General features: G+C 37.0%; 2 protein-coding genes across 2 annotated transcripts; both read left to right on the top strand.

Annotated features, from left to right (window-relative positions):
* Nucleotides 1-2,723: 2,723 nt before the first annotated feature.
* LOC141599192 (uncharacterized) lies at nt 2,724-9,292 on the top strand. The gene is made up of 6 exons (XM_074419132.1): nt 2,724-3,161; nt 3,966-4,207; nt 4,505-4,702; nt 4,825-4,915; nt 5,666-5,930; nt 8,844-9,292. The coding sequence occupies exons 1-6, from the start codon at nt 2,914-2,916 to the stop codon at nt 9,180-9,182; spliced, it is 1,383 nt and encodes a 460-aa protein (XP_074275233.1). The 5' UTR covers nt 2,724-2,913; the 3' UTR covers nt 9,183-9,292.
* Nucleotides 9,293-21,456: 12,164 nt separating this feature from the next.
* On the top strand, nt 21,457-24,943 carry LOC141599193 (BTB/POZ domain-containing protein At5g66560). Its single transcript, XM_074419133.1, has 3 exons — nt 21,457-21,809; nt 22,192-23,433; nt 24,185-24,943. Exons 1-3 carry the CDS (start codon nt 21,687-21,689, stop codon nt 24,746-24,748), a joined length of 1,929 nt encoding a protein of 642 aa, XP_074275234.1. The 5' UTR covers nt 21,457-21,686; the 3' UTR covers nt 24,749-24,943.
* Nucleotides 24,944-25,162: the final 219 nt, after the last annotated feature.

The following is a 25,162-nucleotide window of genomic DNA, read 5'->3' on the forward strand; positions in this document are numbered from 1 at the left end:
CTCCGAGAACCCGTGCCCGGGCCGCCTCCGGATCCAATGCCTTCACCGCTTGTCCATCGCCTCGTTGGGAGCCGATCTGCGATCACGCGCGTCACCGTAGGATGCCGTTGAACAACCTTCCCGTCCTTATCAAGCCCTAACCTCTTTAAGGTCCTCTCGCATGATCCCGGCCAAACCGGGTCTGCAAGAAATCAAACAAGAGTTACATAAAGGAAGCAAAACAAAGCTCTAAAACAAATACAACAGCAAAGACGGGCCTCACACCGACCCCACTCACCCCGATTGAGGGCCGGTATGAGGCCGACGCGCGCAAAGCGACTCATCCCGAAGGATAATCCGAGTCGGGGCAGCCATCCCTTCTCAAAGATCAAACACAGATCGCCGTTTCTCCTCCGCGCAAGAGGGACCATCGAATCGTCCATCTTAACCTTACCCCGGGAAATACATTTCTCATATTCTTCCGGTTCTACACCGCAAGTAAACAGGGCTCGGAAGGACCGAGGCAATGGGTAGTCCTCCGGCACTTGGACGTACACCCATCGCCATTGCGATCCTTACAAGAAGTAAGCTTGGACACGGAGACGAAGCCCGGCTCCGTCCGCACGCCGTACCACCCCACTTTACCGGCGATTGACGGCCGTAGATGATGAAGGCGGCGGAATAAGTTAACCGTTGGGATCTCCCCCCTAAAGAGACAGAGCCACACAAAGCCGACTATCGTCCTCATGGCCAACGGATGCGGTTGGGCCACAGCGACGTTCATAGCTTTGATGATAGCCATGACGTATTCATTCAAAGGAAACCGGAGCCCATACTCCAGTGCCTCGATGTACACGCCGATGTGACCGGGAGAGGGCAACAGATCGCCCGACCCTCCTCGGGGATAACGATCTTATACCCCTCACCGAAGGAGAAATGGCCTCCGAAAAGAGTCGCACCGGAACATTTGGCGAATTTATTAGTCCGGACACGGTCAAGACCGGTCGTGAGCCTCGCCATGATCCGGATAGACGGCCTCTCACCATCGAAGAAGTCCTCTCATCATCATCAGCATCATCATACTCATCCTCCCACTCCTCCAAAATTGGTGGATCAACTACGGGAGAAGGAGACCTAGGGCCCCCAAACCTTATCGGGATGGCATCTAGTATCCCCTCCCCATCAAGACGCGACGGGGAACCCCGCGTTGAAGTGCTAGTCCCGGCGTCGCAGAAGACATGATAGCAATGATTATTTAACGAAATAAGAAGTGAGGAAATTTGCTTGTTTACCTTGAAGAAAAATACTCGCCGGAGTAACAACTCTGAAAATTAGAAGACAAAGAAGCCCTTGAAAGTTTAGAGAAAAGAAAATTTTGGAGAGAATGAAATTGGTGGCCAATTTCACTAATAATCGCCCTATTTATAGGAAAAGCCCATGAAGAAGGACCAATCGAGAACAAACCCACTTAAGCGCCAAACTAATCAAAGAACAGACACGTGTCGGACATGCAACCATGGAAAGTCAATCGTCGCAACAGTCAAACGTCAATCAATGCAACAGTGGTCAAGCGTCTTCAACACGCCCCTTCACCTCTCTTCGCCTATTCATCTCTCTCAACAAATTCCTAGGTATCCGCTCTCCGCCGCCACATGATCAACCAAGCTAGGAAGCACCTACTGGGGCAATCAAAAACAACCTAAGACTCCCAACCCCGGTCTCGGCCGGCGTCACTTTCTTTTCCACATCGGATGCCCTTTACACATCCATGTGGAGGGGGATATGGTACGGCCTAAGCAGAACCAGGCCGAGGTAGAAGAAGCCGATACCGAAAAGTTTTAGAAATTACTTGCGCAGAATATACGCTCAAGATACATCGGAGCCCATACCACGGCATAGACTACGCTGGGGCAAATTGATGGGGCATATTCTCGCACCGCCGACAAGTCAACACATTGAGCAAGGTCAAGGATATCCACAAAGAAAGTCAACGACTTATATCTAGCCGATGCAACCCATCTATCATGTCACTGGTCTCGGCTTGGCAACCCCCCAGGGACACATATCCGCGTACTCATATCCAAGACCCCTCGGCCGGCCCGCCATGGGTCCATCGGCCGAGGGTAGAACGGTCTTTCCACCGGCTAGCCACTTGGCCACTACGTGACAAAAGGTGAAAGTCTATAAATACTTCTCAACCTTCATTGAGGAAATGATCCATAAATTAACCTAAGAATCACTATTCATCTGGTAATATCTCCCTTATCTCTCTACAATACATCCTTAGCCAAGTAACAACAACTTATCCTCTAAGTTTACCGACTTGAGCGTCGGAGTGAAAGACGCTGCACAAAGCCAAGCTCTCCGCCTGTTCATCATTGCAGTGAGAGGCCGAGGGGAACGATAAAGACAAGAGGGATTCAACTCAAGACATCATTCTACAAGCCACGGGTGGCAACAATACTTGCTCTGGAATTACACCCGGAACAATAATAATAGTAATAGTAATAATAATAATAATAATAATAATAATAATAATAATAATAATAATAATAATAATAATAATAATAATCTTTTTATTATTATTTGATTCAGATCGATTGAGATCAGATCGATTGATTCAATTGATTGATTGATTGATTCGATTCATTCAAATTCCATTAAGTTGATTGATTCTGGCTTTTCACCCATTAAGTTGATTCAAATTTAGTTCAGACAATTTCAGTTCAAAAGAAAGGGCCTAAGTTGCCATCAACAAAATGAACGGAAGAAGCGTCGGTCAGTAATTCAATGAATCTCGTCTCCCGCGGTTATTAGTGTCTCTGCCATTACCAAAATCGCAAAAGGGTTTAACAATTGCGCAAACAAAACCAGAAAAATCTTCTTTAACTCTCTCCCTCTCGCCATTCACGAAGCTTTCATCTTAGAACAACAATGGCGGAAGAAGGTATGAACCCTAGAAATGTCGAACAATTGGAAGTAACAAATGAGGCAACAATCGAATCAATTGCGCCGACGAACTCAGAAACTTCCGTCAGAATCCCCCAAACTTCCAAAATTCCGGCCGTCGACGAGAACTCTCTTGAATTTTCCGACGAATTGATGAAGAAAGGCAACGACGCTCTCAAAGAAGGTGATTACCCCGAGGCCTCTGACTTTTTCAGTCGTGCTCTTGAAATTAGGTGAGGGTTTATCATTTCTCCTCAATTTAATTGTTCTTTATTGTTTTAATTGACTTAATTGGAGTTGATTATTTGCTGGAAATTGTTGTGGTTAGTGAAGTTCAGGATTTCAATTTCATTTGTGATAATTTGAAGTAGGGTTTTTGGTGTAGAATTTTAGGTCCAATTAGTGTACAATTCTATGAAAATGTGCTACTATAAATTGCAGGAAATAGGATAGTGTCGATTTGCTGGTTATTTGAGATTTTGAGGTTAGTGTGATTCAGTTTTTATATTGGTGATAATTTGAATTATGCTTTTGGATATATTTAGAATCTCAGGTTGAATGAGTGTGCAATTCGAAGAAAATCTGCTATGATAAATTGCAGTAAGTAGGATAGTGTCGACTTTCGAAAATGAGGCATGATGATAGATTTACTGATAATATAGAGTTATAACTTTCTTCTTGTCCAAGACGTGTTTCAGTTCTGTGGTTTTGCAGTTAGAGTAGTGTAGTTGTGAAAGTTGGGAGAGAGAATGTTAGAAAATTGTCAAGAACCATTGTTTTGTGTTTTGGGTGGAACAGACGTAACTGGTAATATTGTCGGAAAAAGAGGAAAGTATGAGAGAGAGTTCTGTTACGGAACAGAGATGTTACAAGATTACAAGCATTTTAGACGGGTGGTCTTGTTTGTGGAGTAGTGTTGTCTGAAAATCGAGTGAGGTAAATGAAGAAGGCAGGCATGGGGATCGACTATTGGTTCACCTTTTGATCAATCGGTTGTAGAAAAGGAGACTGAGTTGATATATTTGCTATGGTTTTAGGGTTGCCCATTATGGGGAGCTTGCACCTGAATGTGTGAATTCATACTACAAATTTGGTCTAGCATTGCTCAGCAAAGCACAGGAGGAGGCTGATCCGTTGGGAACAATGCCAAAGAAGGATGCTGAATCCCAGCAGGGTTCTGTTAAAATTGACAATGTTGAGCGCACATCATCCATAGCTTCTGTCTCCAGTAACGTTGAGCGATGTTCAAGCTCTAGTCTACAGCAGGGAACTGCAGATGGTAATGTTTCTGGCATACCTTTATTTTTGTATAAAAAGTATATTTACTTGTCTGTTTACTGACTTGAGCTGGATATTCGCTAACTGCTAATGATATATAATTTTGCGCTTGGCACCAGATTTATTAAAACTTGACTATTATTGATTCACTAGGGGCTTAAAGGTGTAGAGACAAATTGATGTGATTTTTTCACACTCTTCTTTTTTCCTTTTACGATAGTGAGGAGAGTGAGAAATTTTTTTGAGCTGGACATGTCTGCTTGATGTGTGCACTTTATTATTTTTACCCTGGATACAGTTTGTACCAAATCAAAGGAAGACAAAGTTGATGAGAGTGACACGGAAGAACATGGGGAAGAAGAGGAAGATGAGTCTGACTTAGACCTTGCGTGGAAAATGCTTGATCTTGCGAGGGCAATTTCTGAGAAGCACTCCAAGGAGACAATGGATATGGTTGACATACTGTCAGCTTTAGCAGAAGTTTCACTAGAAAGAGGTACTGCCGTAGTGCCGCAGGTCTAATAATTATGGGATTCTTTTTATTGGCTTCTAGTTTACGTGGTTATTCTTGTGCTTAATTTTATCTAATCTGGTTTGACATCTTGGTGACTGGTGCAGAGGATATTGAAACATCTCTTAGTGATTATCAGAAAGCACTTTCAATTTTGGAGAGTTTGGTTGAATCGGATAGTCGTCGTATTGCAGAACTGTATCCTTAACCATTTTCTGCACTTGAAACTAGTATGACATATTGTTAATCTGTTCAGGGAGCTGTTGTTTTTTCTTGACGAATGACTACTAGGCCGCGAATTCACACGTTTGCAGTAATGGACTTCTATAGTCAAATTCTCTATGATTTGTGTTATCAACAAAATTATGTCTGATTGTGTATCAGTCGTTAATTTTTAATCAGATAAATGTTGATTGATGATTTGTGTCTGCTAGAGTTTCGAATATTCCCTTTTGTTTCACTCAACCTATTCAAGTCAATTCTTTACTTGTTATTTGAATGAGTTTCTCAGTCAATTCCGTACATATTCATGTTTAGCTTGTTTAAACATCGTAACATTATCAAAAGCCTTTACCAAACTATTGTAAGTCGGCCTTTAGAAAGTAGAAGATGGGCAATTTTGCACATTTGTTTTATATGTTGGTCTTTGTGCAGAGAAAAAACATAAAGAGTTCACGGGTAGGAAGGGAATATAAAATGTACGAAATTCCCCTTAATATCTGCTAATTGGTATCCTTAATCTGTGTTACTCAGACACGCCGACACGTGTCGGTGTCCGACTCGTGTCGGCGTGTCGGACACGGCTATTTGGGATGAATTTTCCTGTTTTGTGGTCTAAATTGAAGTGTCGAAGTGTCGTGTCGGACACCGACACGTGTCTGACAGCAACACGGCAGTTAAGTGAAGTGTCGGGAGTAACATAGTGACCTTAATTATATACACTATCAGAAACTTCCGCATTTGCCTTTGTCTAGAAGTTGGGTCAAAAGCTGAGGAAGCTATCCCATACTGTCAGAAAGCTGTCTCTGTCTGCAAGTCAAGGATACAGCGCCTAATGGATAAAACGTTGAGCCCATGTGCTTCTACAACAACTTCTGAAACTGTTCGAGATGGGGTTCACTCTTCAGTTGCCTCCAAGACTGAGACTCTAGTTTCTGATATGCGACGGGAGATTGAAACACTGACGAACCTTTCCAGTGACCTGGAGAAGAAGGCAAGTTTTTCTTCTTCTCTCTTTTACCCCTCCCTTCCTACCAGTTGTGCATGTTTTTGTCAATTACTTCATTTGCTGCTGTTTTCTGTTACCACTTTTTTGTTTGTGGTACCAAAAGTTGCATCTAAACCAATTAGAAGGGTTGGTGTCTAAGGCTAAGTATTTTTAAGTACGGAGTATTACTTAACAGTTTAGGCCGTTTAGGGTCGGATTTCTGTCTTGTGCAAGACTGTCAAATTTTGACTGCTTGAGCTTAAGTTGGATCATTATGGTGATTTCGGTAGTTTTTTTTTTTTTTTTTTTTTTTTTTTTTTTTTTTTGTGCGTTAGTAATGAGTCGGTTAATTGAGTCGTAATTATTACTCCCTCCATAGCTTTATAATCTTCCCACTTCAATAAAATATTCCTCATATATTAGAGAAGTCACAACATCATTAAAATATGGAGGGAGTATAACAAATCCACTATGCGCTTCTCATTTATCTTTTTTTATGGTCAAAGTTTGGCAACTTTGGCGATAAATATATTACTCCCTCTAAATCTCTGGAAGATGCTTCCATACGACCACTGTTTTTATATATGGAATAAGAAATATGAAGATGTATTAGGAATATCTAAACATATTATATCAATGTATGTTGTATATTCATTAATAACAACAATATTAACCCAATGGCTGCCGCAAATCTACCTAGTATAAAAGATGGGTTTTTTAGAGCAATTCTATTGGCTCCTCATATTAAGGAATAATTGACAATTTTTCTACCCATGTTCTATCAAACTATTTATTTGCAAAACTTAAAGCGTGGAATCATGCCAAGATCATAAATTAGAAATTATTATATAGTATAATCAAATAAAGAATTACAAAGATCATAAAGTAAATAACCAGTAAAAATTACATTACATATAATACAAAATAACGACCAAATAAATTACAAAGTATGAAATAAAAATAAAAACTTCTATATACTCCGTATTACATTTATTTCCAGATTGCACAATTAAAAAAAATCAAGTTTTGAGTCATGATTTAATCATAAAATTGGCAGATTTTGGTCATATACTCATATTTTTGTTTAAAATAGATTTACAGTAATTTTTAAAAATAATTTTAGAAACATAAATGTCAAGAATAATTTCAAAAGATTTAAAAAATAAGACTAAAATTAATTTAGGCATAAAATTTTTATAAATAATAAGTTAAATATTTTTATTGTTTGATGTTGACATTTGATGATACATGTCGAAAGAAAAATACATGTAAACTCGATGTGATTTCACAAAATAGAATATTAAGACTTAGATTTTATTAAACAAAAAAAAAAAGTAAAATGACGGGATTTAATTTGTTTATTTCAATTTTGTGGTTAAGGAAAACACAATTAGTCTTGCTTATAACCGTTGTAAATTATAACGGAGGGGTTATCAGACTTATCACCCTATCACCCCGAAAAAAGGTGTTAATCGGGTTGAATTTATACCTCCGTTGTAAATAATAACGGATGTAAACAAGAATTTCTGAAAATTAAACTACCCGCTGAAATACAAAGTACTCCGTACCTTTTATTCGCCATTCATTTATTTAAGGACTTTAATAAGTTGCATTCATAACTCTCAAGAGTCTCAACTAAAGATTGTAATATTGGGATAGTAAAATAGGCAAGAGGGGTGAGATGAAGATATGGTAAGAGTTAAAGGAAGGGACAAGAATGAAGAGATTAGGAGGAAAAAAGACGACTTGACTTCTGTGAGCATGATAATATGATTAATGACAGAATGTTTGGTAGCTTCAATTCTAGGGTATGGTTGCAGACTAACATATGAGTCATTGTTAGGCCCAACTCTTTGTTTTCTTTTTTTTTTTTCAGTTACTCTCTTAATTTTGTCATAAATCAGGTTTATTTACTATAATATTTAAGATATTTTTTTCATGCATTATATTTTTATTTGTTCATACTATTTGACACGTCTTAAACTTAAAATGGTACACACAGGTACCGTCGTTTTAAACAAGAATTTGTCTTTTCGTTTAGATTACCTAAGATTTTAGGATCCCTTAGTTGTCGTTTAATTCATTAATTGGACACATTATTTCAGTATGCATTACGTTAATGCAATATTTTGTGTATTAATTGTCAATCAGTTAACAGTCGTGTTGTGAGACTGTTCCGTTCCTATCCATCGAAGTTAAATTTATTTTATAGAAATCTTTATAATTTGCTTGCATTTTATCCCGTGCAATTTTTGCACGGGTTTAAAACTAGTTACGGGTTAAGGAGGGGTGGGATGTACGCAACCTTATCCTTGTGTTAGCAACACAAAGAGGTTCTTTCTATTTTTCTAATACGCCTTTGTATTTCCAGTATAAATATGAGTGTGGAAGTTTGGGAGGGAGTAGAAAGCACTCAAAAAAAATTTGTAACATGTTTTTCACATTGGTACATTTGTTATAAACAAACCTTTTACAAAATTAGTCTATAACTTGTTTTTCACATTTGTAACATGTTTTTCGCAAATTTGTAACATGTATTTCAGACGTTCTTCACATTTGTCACATTTGTAACATGTTTTTCGCAAATTTGTAACATGTTTTTCACATTGGTATATTCTACAAAAATTAGTACTTGGTCAAAAGTTTCGTGTAGGAGACCAGGAAAAGCAACTAGTAAGAACACAGTGGAGTGGATCAGAGTATTAAGGCTATTGTTACAAACTAGTTATTTTGGATTGCTATGGGTAATTTAGGATTAGGTTATTTTGTAGGTCAGATTGTTTCAGGTCGTGTCATTTCAGCTTTGAATCGTCTTTAGGTTGTTCTTTCCAGGTTTGTGTTTGGTCAATTTAGGTCGAACTCGTTCTGTCAGGTTTATGACGTTTCTAAGCTAACGCCGCACACTTGCACCTATGGCAGCTTGAAGATCTGCAACAACTAGTGTCCCACCCATCATCCATCCTGTCTGATATTCTTGGATTGATGGCTGCTAAAGGTAGGAATAATGACCAGGCAGCAGCATCAGTGGCCAGCTCTTCACGCCTGGGCATTGTTGCTAACAATGAAGATTTTGATTCTCCCACTCTCTCCACTGCTCACACTACTAGCGGAAGCCCTGAAGTCACACATCTTGGTGTCGTTGGCCGAGGTATAAAGCGGCCGGTTATGAGCTTGGCTGGTGCAGAGTCAAGCTCCACTAAAAGGCCTTCTCTTGACAGTAAACCAGATGGGAATGCTGATGTTAGCCCTGCTTCTTGAGCAATTTTACATGTAGCACGTGAATTTGGTATGTGCATTCCTTAAACAAGTTCAGAACATAACATTGCCATCATCGAGAATGTAGCGTTGCTTGTTTGTTCTTGTTGTCTCATGTTCTGATGTTAGGTAACCTCTGTTTTATCTCTGCTTCATTTGCGCATTTATAAAACACGTATTGCGGGTAAATATTACAAGAAGGCTAAGAAGTGAATAGTGATGGTCAAATGAGTGGTCCGGTCTAGCGGGCTTGGCCTATCACACCCGTGTAACTGTGTAAGCTACGAGCCCAGTACCTTTGTTAAGGCCAGAGATGGCCTCGTCCGTCTCTCTTATCTGGATGGTCTATCTCAGACCACTCTCTTTGGTAGCTAGTTAGCTTTTCCTAAAAGATGTTTGGCTGCAATTTGTGGTTCATGCATTTTCGTCAAGTAGGGCAACATGAGCTTGACTTTGTCCCACTTCTAGCTAGTTGTTACACTATGTAGTCCTACTGCTTTGGCGTTTGCCCTTTGTCTAATGGTGTTAGGTAATTGTGTTCTGTATAATTAACATAGAAAAAAGGTGATTCCAAATTTCTACTCGTCATTAACGTAAACAGGTGTTGTAAAAGTACTCCCTTCGTTCTAATCATTTGTTTACCTTGAATTAAAATACTCCTTACGAAGAATATAAAAGGTGTCAAATGATTGGGATGAAGGAAGTATAAGTTAGTATAGCTGATAAAATCTAAGATGATCAGTTAAACAATTAGGCTCTGTTTGACAGAACATTTCAGGTACCTTATTTGGTCAAAGTAGTTTACTTGATCAAAATTTCAGGTAACTTGTATTTTTGCAAGTGTTTTGTCAAGTAGCTTATTTGCTCAAATAAGTTACCTGAAATAAAATGCTACATAGAGTAGCATTTAGGATTTCAGGTACCTGATCTTAATTTATATTCCCTTTTTACCCCTTTAATCTATAATATTAAATCGTGTGCCCTAAGGACACGCGATAGAAAAACCGATATTAAAGTAGTTATTATATCCTTTTTCGTCATTTCATCTGCCACACACTTTTTTTCATATAATCGGTTACCTTATTAGCTCTTAATTTTTAGCTAGTTTATCGGATATCTTTTCAGGTTTCAGTTAACATTTTAGGTACCTTTTCAAGTTTTAGGTACTTTTTCAGGTTTCTGACCCATCACAAATTTGTGACAGATATACCCGTTATAGTAATAGTAAGATGGTTGACATAACATTGAGGACCTGTAAAATTGTGGAGTATGATCATTGATGAATTGATGATTGGTGATCTTGGAATCAAAACTGTTGAGCTTGAATTGGGAGTTGCTATCCCATTAATGATTGACGTAACATGCATTCATATATCACCTCAAACAAAAACATGCATTTAAATTTACATTAAATGTACCCACTTATTTACGGCACTGAAAGATACGATCAAATTAATGCTATATTGCCATGCATTATATCTCTAAATCATTCTTTGGCAACCAACCTTTTCTGAGCTTGTCTTTATAGTTTTAACACTATTTAAATAAGTTTAGCTTCAATTTAGCTTAGCTTACGTTTGATACGCCTCATTTCATCCCAATAGAACACAACCTTAATTACTATACATCGTAACTCTATTCGATCCTATTATTACTACCACTAGGTAACCCTATAGTTAAATATCTAGATGCACAAATAGGATCCTACAACCTGTTGTACGGTAGCATTGTACAACAGGCCTATATATTACATATTAAATTATCTAAGCCCAATAAAAACAATTCTATACATCTCAGTTTTCCCTAATTCTGATTTCTCTCCAGTCGACAAACCCTACCCCCTCTTACTCTTCTCTAAATTTCTCTTAAACGATCTGTAATTCTGATTCTAATATGGGGAAAAGAAAGCAATTGGCATCATAATCAAGGAAGAAAAACGCATCTAATAATATTTTGGTGAACGAGAAGCAATTTACAACATCATCAAGAAGGAAAAATGGATCTAATAATACTTTGAGATAAATTTCTATACCAATCATACGAACTATTATTAGAAGAATACAAGTTCAAAAATTCGAGTACATAAGAATACGAGCTATTAAGATAAGAATATGAGCTAATGTAAAAAGACTACGAGCTTAAAAAAAATCACGAACTTAAAAATACAAGCACATGAGAATACGAGCTATTAAGATAATAATACGAGCTAATGTAAAAAGAATACGAGTTTAAAGGATTAAGAGCTTAAAAATACGAGCGCATAAAAATATGAGCTATTAAGATAAGAATACAAGCTAATTTAAAAAGAATATGAGCTTAAAGGGATCAAAAACTTTAAAATACGAGCACATAAGAATATGAGTTATAAAGATAAAAAATATGAGCTAATGTAAAAAGAATACGAGCTTCAACTATTTTCATGCATTAAAAATTTTGGATAATTTTTTTTCCTCACGAGTCACGTCATATGATTTGTTCCATATATTCAATTAATTATAATAATTTAAACGAGAATATGATTCATTAACTGGATGATGGATGAAAATGGAGAGGAGTTAGAAAAATATGGAAGCAGTCAGAGAAAGGAGGATTGAATTCAAAATTGCATTACGTTATTTTATTTTATTTTGTAAAAGTATTTGGAAAAAGACTAAAATAACCTTAGATGTACAATGCTCATTGTACATCCAGTTGTATAGTCTTGAAACTGATCTAGATGAATGAAGGTAAAAAAAAATTGTACAAGTTGCATATATACAAGATAATACATTAACTTTATATTTAAATGAGATATATTATGAGTGTTTTTGAAAACTCGCCAATTAAAATATATAAATTAAATTACGTTAATATGCGAAAATGTTCAAATACAACACTTTTGCATTGTCAAAATAAGAAACTTTTGTGGTTGAATCCTTGATAAAAAAAAATTTTTGATAGAAAGAAGTGGAATTAACCCAAACAAACGTACAAACTACAAGCCGTGAATCCTTTGATAATTGATACTATATATGCTTCTATCATGCTCGATATAAAATGTATGATATCGCCCATTAAAAGTCTAATAATTTAGATTATATTAAATGCTACTACTCGGTAATGATTTTATTGGCTTTTTAATCTCATAGATATGCTTTTTATCCACTCTATGAATTAATCATGCGTACTCTAAGTCCATCATTTGTTCAACCATTCAAGTTTTAAGGTTAAGCAAACTTTACATGTCTCAAAGACCTTTTTCCTAGTAATAATGATTAAAATGTTCCTTATGGCTTTAATTGAGTAATTTGGTATCATTTTATGAACGTGTCCTTTTTTATTGACTTTATTATATACTCCGTATATACCAAAGATGTCTTAGTCTAGCGGTTAAGACGGAGGTATTGTGGACATTAGGTCCCAGGTTCGAATCCCCCCTCCTCTCTGTTGTAATGTGACTAGTGCGCACTTCGATTGACCAAAAAAAAAAAAAAAAAAAATTATATACTCCGTATATACGACTATATCAGTAACTCGTAGGAGCAATGTCACTCTACCGCTTACAATACCACGTTGTATATAGGACTGAATTTCAGTAAATCGTGGTAGCAAGACATATATGGTATATTGGTAGTGAATTGAATAGTACTTTACTGACTGGTTCGTGAATCATGGTTGACATTTCTCAAGTGTTCGTGAATCATGATCAACAATGTCCTACTCTTAAATGTTACCAAATTTGTAGGTAGGACTTTTAAATTATTTACCTGTTTTTACATACTAGTTGGTTGCCCTCGACCTAACGGTCGCGGTATCCGATTACGTTAATTTGATCTTTATCTCCGAGATTAAAGTTGTAATTGTCTAATCTTTAGATTGACTTATGTTGACTTTAGCATATTGCCTATTTAAAAGAAATAAAATTATTTTAAGTTAATATTGAATTTTAGCTTAATTTAATTATATTTGTCCCGTTTAATAGAATCCGGATCGATCCATATTGCAAATTGGGTGTTGAGAAGAGGGAATGATGGAAGTGTAGAGGGAAAGGGAAAGTGTGAGCAGGAGGAAAAGAGAAAGGAAGAAATGTGAAGGATGTGTGTTGTGGGCGGCTGAGATTAGAGGAAGTAAAGGATGGACGGCTAGGATGAATCACTATTGCTAAGCACTGTTCATTGGAGATACTATTCCTAAGCTACAGTAAATCGACTTCTTAAGGATTTAAAGGAGAAGGATTAATATGTACTCATAGTTCATAGGAGTAAATTTTTAGGTGGCAAATTTAATTTTAATTTCAAAAAATATTTTTAGAAAGTTACATGATGATAAAAATATCATGTAGGAGGATTATATTTTTCATAAAATATTACTTATTAAATTGATTAATATATCTTCAGTTGTATATGTCATTCCACAAATTCTCATTTAAGTATAGAAGTACAATTTTACCTTCCCAAACTAAGAAGGATGGTACTCTCTGTTATAGTGTTATATACGGAGTATATTAGATTTATTTTCACCTAATGTTTAATAATACTATTCTAATATGTCTATATCTTATTTTTTTTTACCAGTACTACCTTAGGGTCGAAATTAAAAGAGTATAAACCGTAAAATAATGTGTTTTAAATAATGTTGGAAAACCTCGGTGCTATCAAAATATGCAAGTGATAAACTCTCGAGTATGTCTAGTTATGTTTAAAACATGCGCATAACTATATAAGACCAAAAATTCTTACAAATGCACAAATTTTCCCTAAGATTTAGCAACTTGTGATCACAAGGTGATATAAGTCCTGTTCTTTCTGACTTTTTAACGCTGAACTGAACTGAATGGAGCTGAACTGAACTGAATGGAGCTGAACTGAGCTAAACTAAAATGAACTGAATGGAGCTGAACTGAACTAAAGCTGATTGGAGCTGAACTGAACCAAAACAATAATGATAATAATAATAATAAATAATAATAATAATAATAATGATGATGATAATAATAATTATTATTATAATTATATTTATTAATATTAATACTATTACATTACTATTATTATATTACAAAAACTACTATTATTATTACCACTACTATTATTATTGTTATTATTATTATTTTATTTTTTTTTATAAAAAAGATGCGCGCAGCTTTCATTAAAATGAAAATAAAAATTTACATGAAATTGGTGGGGAGCCGAGAGACAATCTGGGCTCCCACACCCTTAGCAACAACAAATCTAAGTCTAGTAAAAATGTAAGCGGCCACCCGAGCTCCCGCATCCTGAGATACCGAGAATTTCTGGATCCGCTTGAGGAAGGCAACAACATCTGAACCCAACTCCCCAAGTGAAGAGAAAGAGAAAGGAAGAAAACCACCTTCTATCCTAATTAGATGGAATAATGGAGCACCAATTTGCCAACTTGTTGTTCAAAGCCTAGCTCGTGTAAGTATCATACTAATTTGAGTGATTCGGTAGCCACCAAGAACCACCGTCAATCCAAATTTAAATTAATTAAATAAATAAAAGTTAACAAATCCTAATTTTATCTTTAACAAACAAATAAATTTTGAACGATTAATTAAAAATCAATAAATAATATTAATAATTGATAAAAAAAAAGTAAAATAATTTATGAATTGTTAAATTGGAATCAATCTTTTGAGTCATTTGAGCAATTAGAATAAATTTTAGGATAAGAGTTCATTTGGTTGGGTTTTAGGTAAAAAAAAAGGTACTAAATGGAATGTTTAAGAAAAAATGTATGTGAAAAAATAAAGTTCTGGTGTACGTGGTTTAAACTCGTCGTCAAAAGCTACCAACCAAAACAATATTTATAACTTCACAAACGACTCTTAGTAAAGAGGTAAGTAAAGGTCGGATCCCAAGGGACGGGTATTGATGTAAGATTTTCAATTGCAAGTAGCTATGTCTTAGGGTGTCACAAATTGGGTTGAGATGAGATGTAGTCTAAACTAATCAACAAGATGAATGTAAATTAATGAAAACAAAGTAAAGCAAATAAAGGGGTTGTAAACAATTGATTAAAAGCACTAGGGTGTCATGGGTTCATAGGGGATTCATGGAAATAGATCATACAAACATGTTCTCAATTAGAAGAAAGCACTTATTGTTGTAATGGGATCGAGTTAGTGTATATCTTACAATCCCTAGGAAGATTTGGGTCCCGGAGTGGAGTCGTCTAGACTGTACAACACCTAAAAGTTGACTTAGTCTCCTCCTATTCAACTCTTATGCATGGTCTAATGAGGCTCGAGTTGGTTTATGTCTTACAAGCCTCATTGAAAAGACAAGAGATGGGTAAAAAGTGCAAGGATTCATAGGCTCGCATTTCATCAAACATAACATGTGCATAGGTTGAAATCACAACAAGCAAGCAAATTAATTATGAAAACATATTAGATTAAGCATAGATCAATTCCCATGTTTGTTTCCCCATTAACCTTAGCTAAAGAACTACTCACTCATGATCAAGTTTAGCATGCTAATAAGGTTGTCAATCATACTAACAAAGCAAAACATGATGAATAAATTAAATGATGTGATTAACAATAATTAAACAAGGGTAAAAGAGATTATACCTATGTGAGATGATCCAAATAATAAAGCAAAAAATAATAGAAGTACTTGATAATTGATGGAAGGTTGTCAATCCTCCCATAGACCCAAATAATCTTCTAATTACCCAAATAAAACTAAGAACAATTGAGAGAATTAAGGAAAGATTAAGATGTGACTAATATTGAGAAGTGTATTTGTTAAGAATTTGTGCCTTGAATTTGTGTCGAAGACGGACTAAGCTAAGACGAGAAAAAGAAGCAACACCGATAAAGTCAAAGAAAGGCTCCGAGGGATTTGCTAGTCGCACATGTAGCCGATATCGTCCAAGACCGAAATGTGTGCGTGCATTTGCTACGTGAGTAGCTTCTTGGAGATTTAGTAGTGCGGGTCCCACCTTGAACATCTTAATGTTATCTTTGCCTTTTACGTGTGTTGGTGTTTGTTTGGTTTTAGGAAATTAGCTTAACTTTTCCTAATCGTATTTGTTTAGGTATTTCCTAAAGTCTTTAATTCCTAATTGGTCTAGATATTTTATCTTGGGTGGAATAAGTATATAAAGACCCAAGTTTTATTCTAGGTTAATTAAGGAGGTGGAGATAGTATTTGAGAGCACAATCTTATGAGAGTCGATTTGTGAGGTTCCCTCCGGGAGGAACCTTCAGTTTGTTCCGGGCTCAAGTAGATTGGCGTTCGTCTGAATTTGGAGATCGAAGGAGTCCGTTCGGATCTTGGTGGCCACAAGATCGTTTGTCCTTCATCTCATTTAGGTAGTCTCTTTTGTTCTTTTGAGATTACTATTTTGTTGGTAGAATAGGGTATACTTTAGACTCATATTGAGCGCGTGTATACCGGTCTGCTGTTGTACTATTATCTCCACAATAGTGAATTTTTCTCTCCTTCAGGGTGGACGTAGCCAGTTATTTTACTGGTGAACCACGTATATCTGTGTGTCTCTTTATTTATTATTCGCTATTATTTGTTCTTATCGCCCTAATCAACTAACTATTGGTTAACGGGACGCCTCCGTTACAACAATTGGCACCAGAGCTAGAGTTCTGATTTGGGATCTGCTTCCGCTGTAATTGTTTTTTAGGCGTTAATTTGGGTTTGTTGAATTTTGAGTGAAAATATTTTGGGAGCGAATATTTTGAAAGTTGACATACTTCTGGATTTGGTGAGTTTGTGTAAGGATGGTAGTGTTGGCGGTAAGGTGGAGTTTACTACTATACAGGTCAAGCTAATGGATCCTTCAAGACTAACTTACTGCTGTTTTTGTGTCTCAGTGAGGCAATTTGGGCTCCAGGTGGAGCTATTTGGGTTCTTGAAAAAGAGTCGTTGGGATCTCGTAAGGGGTCATCTGAAACTTCGACGGGAGTTTGTTCTGTGGAGCTTTTGGGTTGGACTTGTTAGTCTAACAATTTGCATCTTTGATGGAGGTGATTTGTGCTCGCATAGGATGGTGTTTTTGGTTTCGACTTGGGTATTTGTTGCCTTGGTGTAGGCATGTTGGTAGTGTTCGCGACACTTTCTTTTGTACCAAGTGAGACATTCTGTTTTGTTCATGGCGTTTGTGTCCTTCTATGGGCAATTTGGTACGACGGTACATTTGGCCATGAAATTTGGAGGAGATTTTGTTTTGGAATCTAGTGTGTGTTTGTTTTTTGGTACACCGTTCCATCAGTAGTGATATTGGGCATCTCATATGTTTGTGTTGGCATTTGGTGGCTTTTGGCCTCTTCGGAGTTTGCTACGTTTGGCCTTCCTATTGGTATGAAGATATATGGTACTTGGTACGTTTGGTAGTTGCAGCTTGCTACATTTGGTACTTCGTATATTTGGTCACGTTTGTTGCACACTTGGTTCGTTTGTCCATTCTGTGAGTTGTGTTCAAGTCAAAGTGGAGACTATCGGGACAGGTAGTGACTTGAGGATCGACTCTGTTGAAGCTGATTTGAGTTTGGTCCGTTTTTGGATAATTCAAGTCAAGGTGGAGATTGTTAAGAATTTGTGCCTTGAATTTGTGTCAAAGACGGACTAAGCTAAGACGAGAAAAAGAAGCAACACCGATAAAGTCAAAGAAAGGCTCCGAGGGATTTGCGAGTCGCACATGTAGCTGATATCGTCCAAGACCGAAATGTGTGTGTGCATTTGCTACGTGAGTAGCTTCTTGGAGATTTAGTAGTGCGGGTCCCACCTTGAACATCTTAATGTTATCTTTGCCTTTTACGTGTGCACAAATTCTTATTTGTGACGGAGGGTATCCGTCACAAACAAGAGACGGGTACCATATTGTCTCACAAAAAACCCATAGGGGGTGAGAGAAGGAGCACATGGGGTGGGATCCCACCTTGTCCCCTCTACCCATTTTCACTCACAAATTACCCGTCCCAAACAAGAGACGGGTACCATATTGTCTCACAAAAAACCCATAGGGGGTGAGAGAAGGAGCACATGGGGTGGGATCCCACCTTGTCCCCTCTACCCATTTTCACTCACAAATTACCCGTCGTAAGATCCGACCCGTCACAAGCAAGACTTATTGTTACGTGTGTTGGTGTTTGTTTGGTTTTAGGAAATTAGCTTAACTTTTCCTAATCGTATTTGTTTAGGTATTTCCTAAAGTCTTTAATTCCTAATTGGTCTAGATATTTTATCTTGGGTGGAATAAGTATATAAAGACCCAAGTTTTATTCTAGGTTAATTAAGGAGGTAGAGATAGTATTTGAGAGCATAATCTTATGAGAGTCGATTTGTGAGGTTCCCTCCGGGAGGAACCTTCAGTTTGTTCCGGGCTCAAGTAGATTGGCGTTCGTCTGAATTTGGAGATCGAAGGAGTCCGTTCGGATCTTGGTGGCCACAAGATCGTTTGTCCTTCATCTCATTTAGGTAGTCTCTTTTGTTCTTTTGAGATTACTATTTTGTTGGTAGAATAGGGTATACTTTAGACTCATATTGAGCGCGTGTATACCTGGGTCTCATTGTCATTGTACTATTATCTCCACAATAGTGAATTTTTCTCTCCTTCAGGGTGGACGTAGCCAGTTATTTTACTGGTGAACCACGTATATCTGTGTGTCTCTTTATTTATTATTCGCTATTATTTGTTCTTATCGCCCTAATCAACTAACTATTGGTTAACGGGACGCCTCCGTTACAACAGTATTATAACTAAATTAAGACTAAATTAAGAGATGATTAAGGATTGATTAAAGCTTGATAGTACAATGGGATATTTATACTAAAATTAAGTAAAAGGATTAGGATTACTAAGGGCTTAAATGACTATTAAGACCCTAAGAGAAGCTTGAGGAATTGCAACTCCCGAGGGACATGCGCGGATCGTCTTTGCAACTCCCACCAGGATCCGCTCGTCCTCACCTGATGCACGGCTGGTCCTGTAAGGAGATCCGCTTGGGCTGGCAGTCGGGACGCTCGGATCTTGGTCTGGTACGCTCGGGTCCTGCTCAGGGACGCTCGAATCGTTGCTCTGATCTGCTCGTCCTGGGCTCGAGCCGCTCGAATCGTGGCACATGATTCTTCTCTTGTTTGGCTCCTTATCAATCCGCGGGGATTGTGTTGGGGATGCAAGGATCTTTTCATCATTGCCCATTTCACTTTATTTATTTGTTTAGGCCTCTAGTGTCTGTCTCCTCTTCGATGCTTGGTCATTAGATGCAATCCATTTAGCTCCATAAATGCAAGGTTACAATCCTCTCCTACCAAGGACACAAAACCTCAAAGAATATACAAAATGGGAAACTAAAGATAAGAAATGACCCTAATAGGTGCTAGAAAGCATGAGAACGAGGTTAATTCGGGGACTAAATGTGCTCAAATATGAGTCACATCAAGTTCGTATTTGAAAAAAAACGTATTTATAATAAAAGTAATATTTTTAGTAATATTTTTAGTTTATTAAAATTAATAGTAGCAATGTTATTTTATTAATAATATTATAATTAATTAATATTCATATTCATATTCATATTAATAAGAGTATTAGTAATTGTATTATTTATATTAATATCGATATTATTGATTGTAGTAATCACAATATTCATTATAATAATAATAATAATTGTGATGATTAATTAATTAATAACAATAATAAAAATATTAATAATATTGATATAATAATTTTAATATAATAATAATAAATAAATAAATATTAAAATATTAATAACATTTATAAGTTTAAGATAAGTAGAAATGAAATATGCTGAACTTAGCTGAACTGAACTGAATGAAGCTGAACTGAACTGAATTGAATAGAGTTAAGCTGAACTGATGTGAGCTGAAAATAAGCCAGAAAGAACATGACCATATTCTATAAAGAGTTGGAGTCGAGTTCATATATTATTTTCACAATTTAACGAATTGATTTACTCATTCCAATAATGATTGAGGACATTGTTAAGCACAAGTGTAGCTTAGTATTCCGTATGTGATTGGCCGGCAACAATGACATTACCTTCAACCTTTTTCCATTGAAAAATTCAACACTCATGCACATCTGGCATGCGGCCCAAGGCCACTTTCACTAGGAATGCAATAATGCATGATTCACCTATTATAACCAACCCCAATTCTTATTTCAGACCAAGGTATCCGTCTTATTAATAAGACGGATACCATATTCTCTCATAAAATACCCATTTAGGGTGAGTGGAGAAGCACATGGGGGGTCCCACCTTTGTCCCCTCTACCCATTTCCTCTCACACAACAACCCGTCTTAAAATCCGACCCGTTTTAAGCAAGACTTACTCTATAACCAAACATTGTTATTCTGCGTCTTCCTTACCATTTCCTCACCCTTTTCTCTATTTATTTATGGCGTAGGCTCGTAATCAGAAATAAAATTTTGGAGATAAAAAATTCTTCTTATAATTTGATATATTTATTAAGATTATATTTTTAGAAATTTTCTAATAATTTTAATTATTTTTCGAGATTTAAAATAGTGAGTAATAGTGTGTTACCTACTTAATTACTACGGAGTACAATGTAGATGTCCTGCTTTCCAAGTTTCAATATCTAATGGAAATTCTTGTCTGATTTAAAAATGGTGGACACTCATATTCAAATTAATAAGACAACACGGTCATTGGATCCCCTATCTCTATCTCACAATTATTTGTAAATAGTTACCCGCAAATATAAGTCTATCCAAGTGAATAATTACTTAAGTGTTAGCTGGTTAACGATGCACTTTTTTCTAAATATTGGAAAATACAGTGTCTATACAAACTCTCTCAAGCTTGGTTTAAGTCCGGTTCCTGGACAAGCGAACAACTATAACATACAATGATCTCATTTCATGTAATATACACAAGTAAACTAATAATACGATTATATGCATAGTTGCATACTAGTGCTGGCCACGGGCCAAGTGCGGGCCAGGCCGGGCTCACCCTACTAAGCTCTTAACCGGCCCGATAATGGGGCAGGGCGGGCCAAGCTACAACCCGATATGTAGTGACTTGGTGAGTCTTAGGGGGGTTGTGGGCAAGCCAGGTTGGGGAGGGGGCATGGTGGGCCAAAGGGTTGGGACGGATTCGAAATATGGAACTCCTACACAGCACACGTATGGAGCGGGCTATGTGGGCCGCGCCAAATGTAACCCGTGAGCCGGGTCGGGCCTAGTACTTGACTTGTCAATTGTCATCCTTACCTTTCCGGCCAAAGGGGACTTTATTTACCATTCTCAAATTCCCCCTCTCTCTCCATTCTTCACCCTTTCTATTGTCCTACTTCACTTTTAATACGTTGTCACTTCGACTTTCAACCAAAATCTGCTCTTCCCCCACTTAGCCACTTACTCATACATCCTCACCCTTTTTTCCATACATAGATCAATCATTTCTTTGCTTCTCTTTTGATTTTTTTTTTTTCGTTACAAATCCAAATCAAACTACACAAAACACATAATAGAAAGTAAAAGAGTAGATTATAGAAATGACAAGTAGTGAGAAATCACCAAGTACTACACCTTCTAAACGCCAAGCATGGTTTTGCACCACCGGCTTACCAAGCGACGTCCTTGTCGAAGTCGACCATATGACCTTCCATCTCCACAAGGCAATCTCCCTTTCCTTCTCAAATCTTATGCTTCCTTCGTTCCAATCATTTGTTTACCTTTGATTAAAATAATCATCACTAAGAATAAAAAGGTTGCCCAATGGTTGTCTGGTGGAGCTCCGGGGCTAGAAAGATGAAAATTTTGAAAACTTTTGTTAAAATTTCCAAAAAAATATTCGCGTTTATTTTATTGCATTACTCATTCACCTTCCCTCATGAAGTTGTTTACCGCACTAATTACAAATCATCCACCACTGAATAGAGAAAATACTGAATAATTAAATTTGTTTATTATTGTAATTTAATTAACAGTAGGTCTCATGAGAGACCGTCTCTCCGGAATTTTTGTGTTTAATTATTTGTTCAATTTCATTTATTTCAGTTTCCATTGATGTCAAAGAGCAAGAAACTCCAGGACCTAATAACACTACAAGAAGCGGAACAACGACACACCCGAACCAAACCCGAGCAAACCAGCGATCTAGAAAGCGATATCGAAGAAATCGAAGAACACGAAGAACATGATTACTGCCACATATTACTCAAAAACTTCCCAGGCGGTTCCGAAACCTTTGAAACCGCCGCGAAATTCTGTTACGGAGTAAAAATCGAGCTGACCGCCAAGAAAGCGGCCCCGCTCCGATGCGCTGGAGAAGCACTTCAAATGACGGAAGAATACTGCGAGAACAACCTCATCTCGAAAACCGAGAGATTTCTCACTCAAAATGTGTTTACAAATATCAAAGATTCAATTAAAGCGTTGAGATCGTGTGAAAATTTAGTTCCGCTTTCGGAAAATCTAGGAATTGTTGAGAGATGCATTCAAACTATATCAACCAAAGCATCGTTATACGATCCGACATTATTCGGTTGGCCTGTAACCGAACCGGATCGAACTGGTGCCTCGACCGCGCGGGTTCGACAGCCGTGGGTTGAAGATTTGGCTAAGCTCAACTCGAGTTTGTTCAATCGAGTTATCTCGTCAATGAGAGAAAACGATATTAATCAAGAGATTCTCGAAAGTTGTTTGATTCACTACGCGAGACGGTGTTTCCCTAGTATCACACGAGAAAACAGAAAATCGCCTATTTCATCATCCTCCTCGTCGTCAATGATTGCGACAGAGGCGGAACAAAGAGAGTTACTAGAGAATATAATCTCTAACCTCTCGCTGGAGAACGCGAACGTGCACGCACGTTCGCGTTCTCCAGCGATGACAAGGTTTTTGTTCGGTCTGCTTCGGACAGCGAACATTTTGGGGGTTTCGGAAAAGTGTAAGAGGTCGTTAGAGAGGAAAATTGGTGCACAATTGGAGCGAGCGACGTTAGATGATTTGTTGATTCCGAGTTACTCGTACTTGAATGAAACATTGTATGATGTTGATTGTGTTGAGAGAATTTTGGATTACTTTCTTGAGTGTTATGATGATGGGGAGGTTGACGGTGAAAATTCGAGGTCGACGACGATAATGTTGGTCGGAAAATTGATCGATGGATATTTGTCGGAAATTGCGTCGGATTCTAATTTAATTGTGGACAAGTTTTGTGGGTTAGCCTTATCTTTGCCGGAGGAAGCTAGGGTGTACGATGACGGTGTATACCGAGCCGTCGATGTCTACCTCAAGGTACCCCTCTTTTTCATCAAAAATAGTAACAATGATTTTATCTTTCAATTTCCTTAATAATAAGTTTTAAATTTGCACATTAAAAAATTCGATTTTAATCTAACATGGTAACGCATCGATCAATTAGTCTTTCTTAAGACGGATATATTCGTCATAAAATTAAAACGAGCCAACAACACCGGAATTGCTTAAATATGACAAGTTTTTGCTAAGATCTAGGCATTCTGATCTGCTTTTGTCTTATCTCTGCTATTTGACCTGTTTTAAATTTAAAATGGGATAATCCCGTCTTAAACAAAAAAATTGAGTTTAATGTTATGCATTTGTTGTTATTACCGTTTAAAGATGCTTCATAATATCCAGTATCTTTCCAAATCGTACTTAACAAACAAATCTAATAAAGAAAACGTACTTTCACGAGGTAATACACTAATCGAGTAATCGACAAGTCTTTATTTATTTTTTATTTTTTAAGACTCGTAATGTTCTTGGTTGTCAGTCAATGCACCCACAATTGTTTAGTGTAGGACGTATCAAAACCGTTATTCATGTTTAGATTAGGTATATGGATCTACAAATATTAACAAGTCATTTACGGATCACTTTGGATTAGGTCATTTTCATGTCAGTCTTAACGATACAGGTCATATTTAGTATTCTATTCAATCGATTATTATTACTCCGTAATTCAATATATTGATTAAATTTTTAGATTACTAAAATATGGAGGTTAATTTGGAAACGATGATAGGCACATTCAAGAATATCGGAAGAAGACCGTGAAAAAATATGCGGAGTAATGAACTTCGAGAAGCTAACACTAGAAGCGTGCACACACGCGGCACAAAACGAGCGTCTACCACTCCGTGCAATCGTCCAAGTCCTTTTCTTCGAGCAACTCCAACTCAGAGACGCTATAGCCGGGACACTCTCCACCGGTGACCCCCACATTCCCTACTACGACAATGACGAAAGTCCACATTCACATAGAAGAATGGCAACACCTAAAAATGTCAACAGTGTGACTTGGGCCGCGGCAATTAGAGAGAATGAGGTGTTACGTAACGACATGGATAGGATGAGGACGAGAGTGCATGAATTGGAAAGGGAATGCTCTACTATGAAGAAGGCTATTGATAAAATTGAAAGCGTCGGAACACCAATTAATAATAATGCGAGTAAAAAGGGTTGGAAAAATGGTACGTTTAGTAAGAAATTTGGGTGTAAATTTAAGACTCAAGTTTGTGATTCTCATGAATCAACGGTTGTGGAGGTTAGGAAAGTTAAACATCATAGTAATAATAATCGACATTAACACAAGTTGTAACGGAGTAAATGTTTGTGCATTATGCTAAATATCCATATACATTTCATCCAAGTTAAATTATTTTTTTCTACATTATCGGTTTTACTCATCAAATAGATCTGATTTCTCGAGCATGTATAACGATGTATGGACCGGGACACATACCATGCATTACAATGGTGATAATGTGATATACTTTGATTTGAGAAATGTAATTTTGTTTTAAAATTTTTGCGGACGGTAATTATTGTGTGAGACAGTTCAATTAAATCAATCAATACTATATATTAAATCCAGAAACCAAGGGACTTCAATGTAATTAAAGAAATTTATACAAATTAAATATACTATATAGTTTTAAATCGATAGCACCGTGTGATGGACCTGATAAATGGACCTCAATGTAAATATTATATAGTTTTG

This window comes from Silene latifolia, chromosome 9 (genome assembly GCF_048544455.1).
Source record: "Silene latifolia isolate original U9 population chromosome 9, ASM4854445v1, whole genome shotgun sequence".
In the NCBI taxonomy this organism is placed as follows: Eukaryota; Viridiplantae; Streptophyta; class Magnoliopsida; order Caryophyllales; family Caryophyllaceae; genus Silene; species Silene latifolia.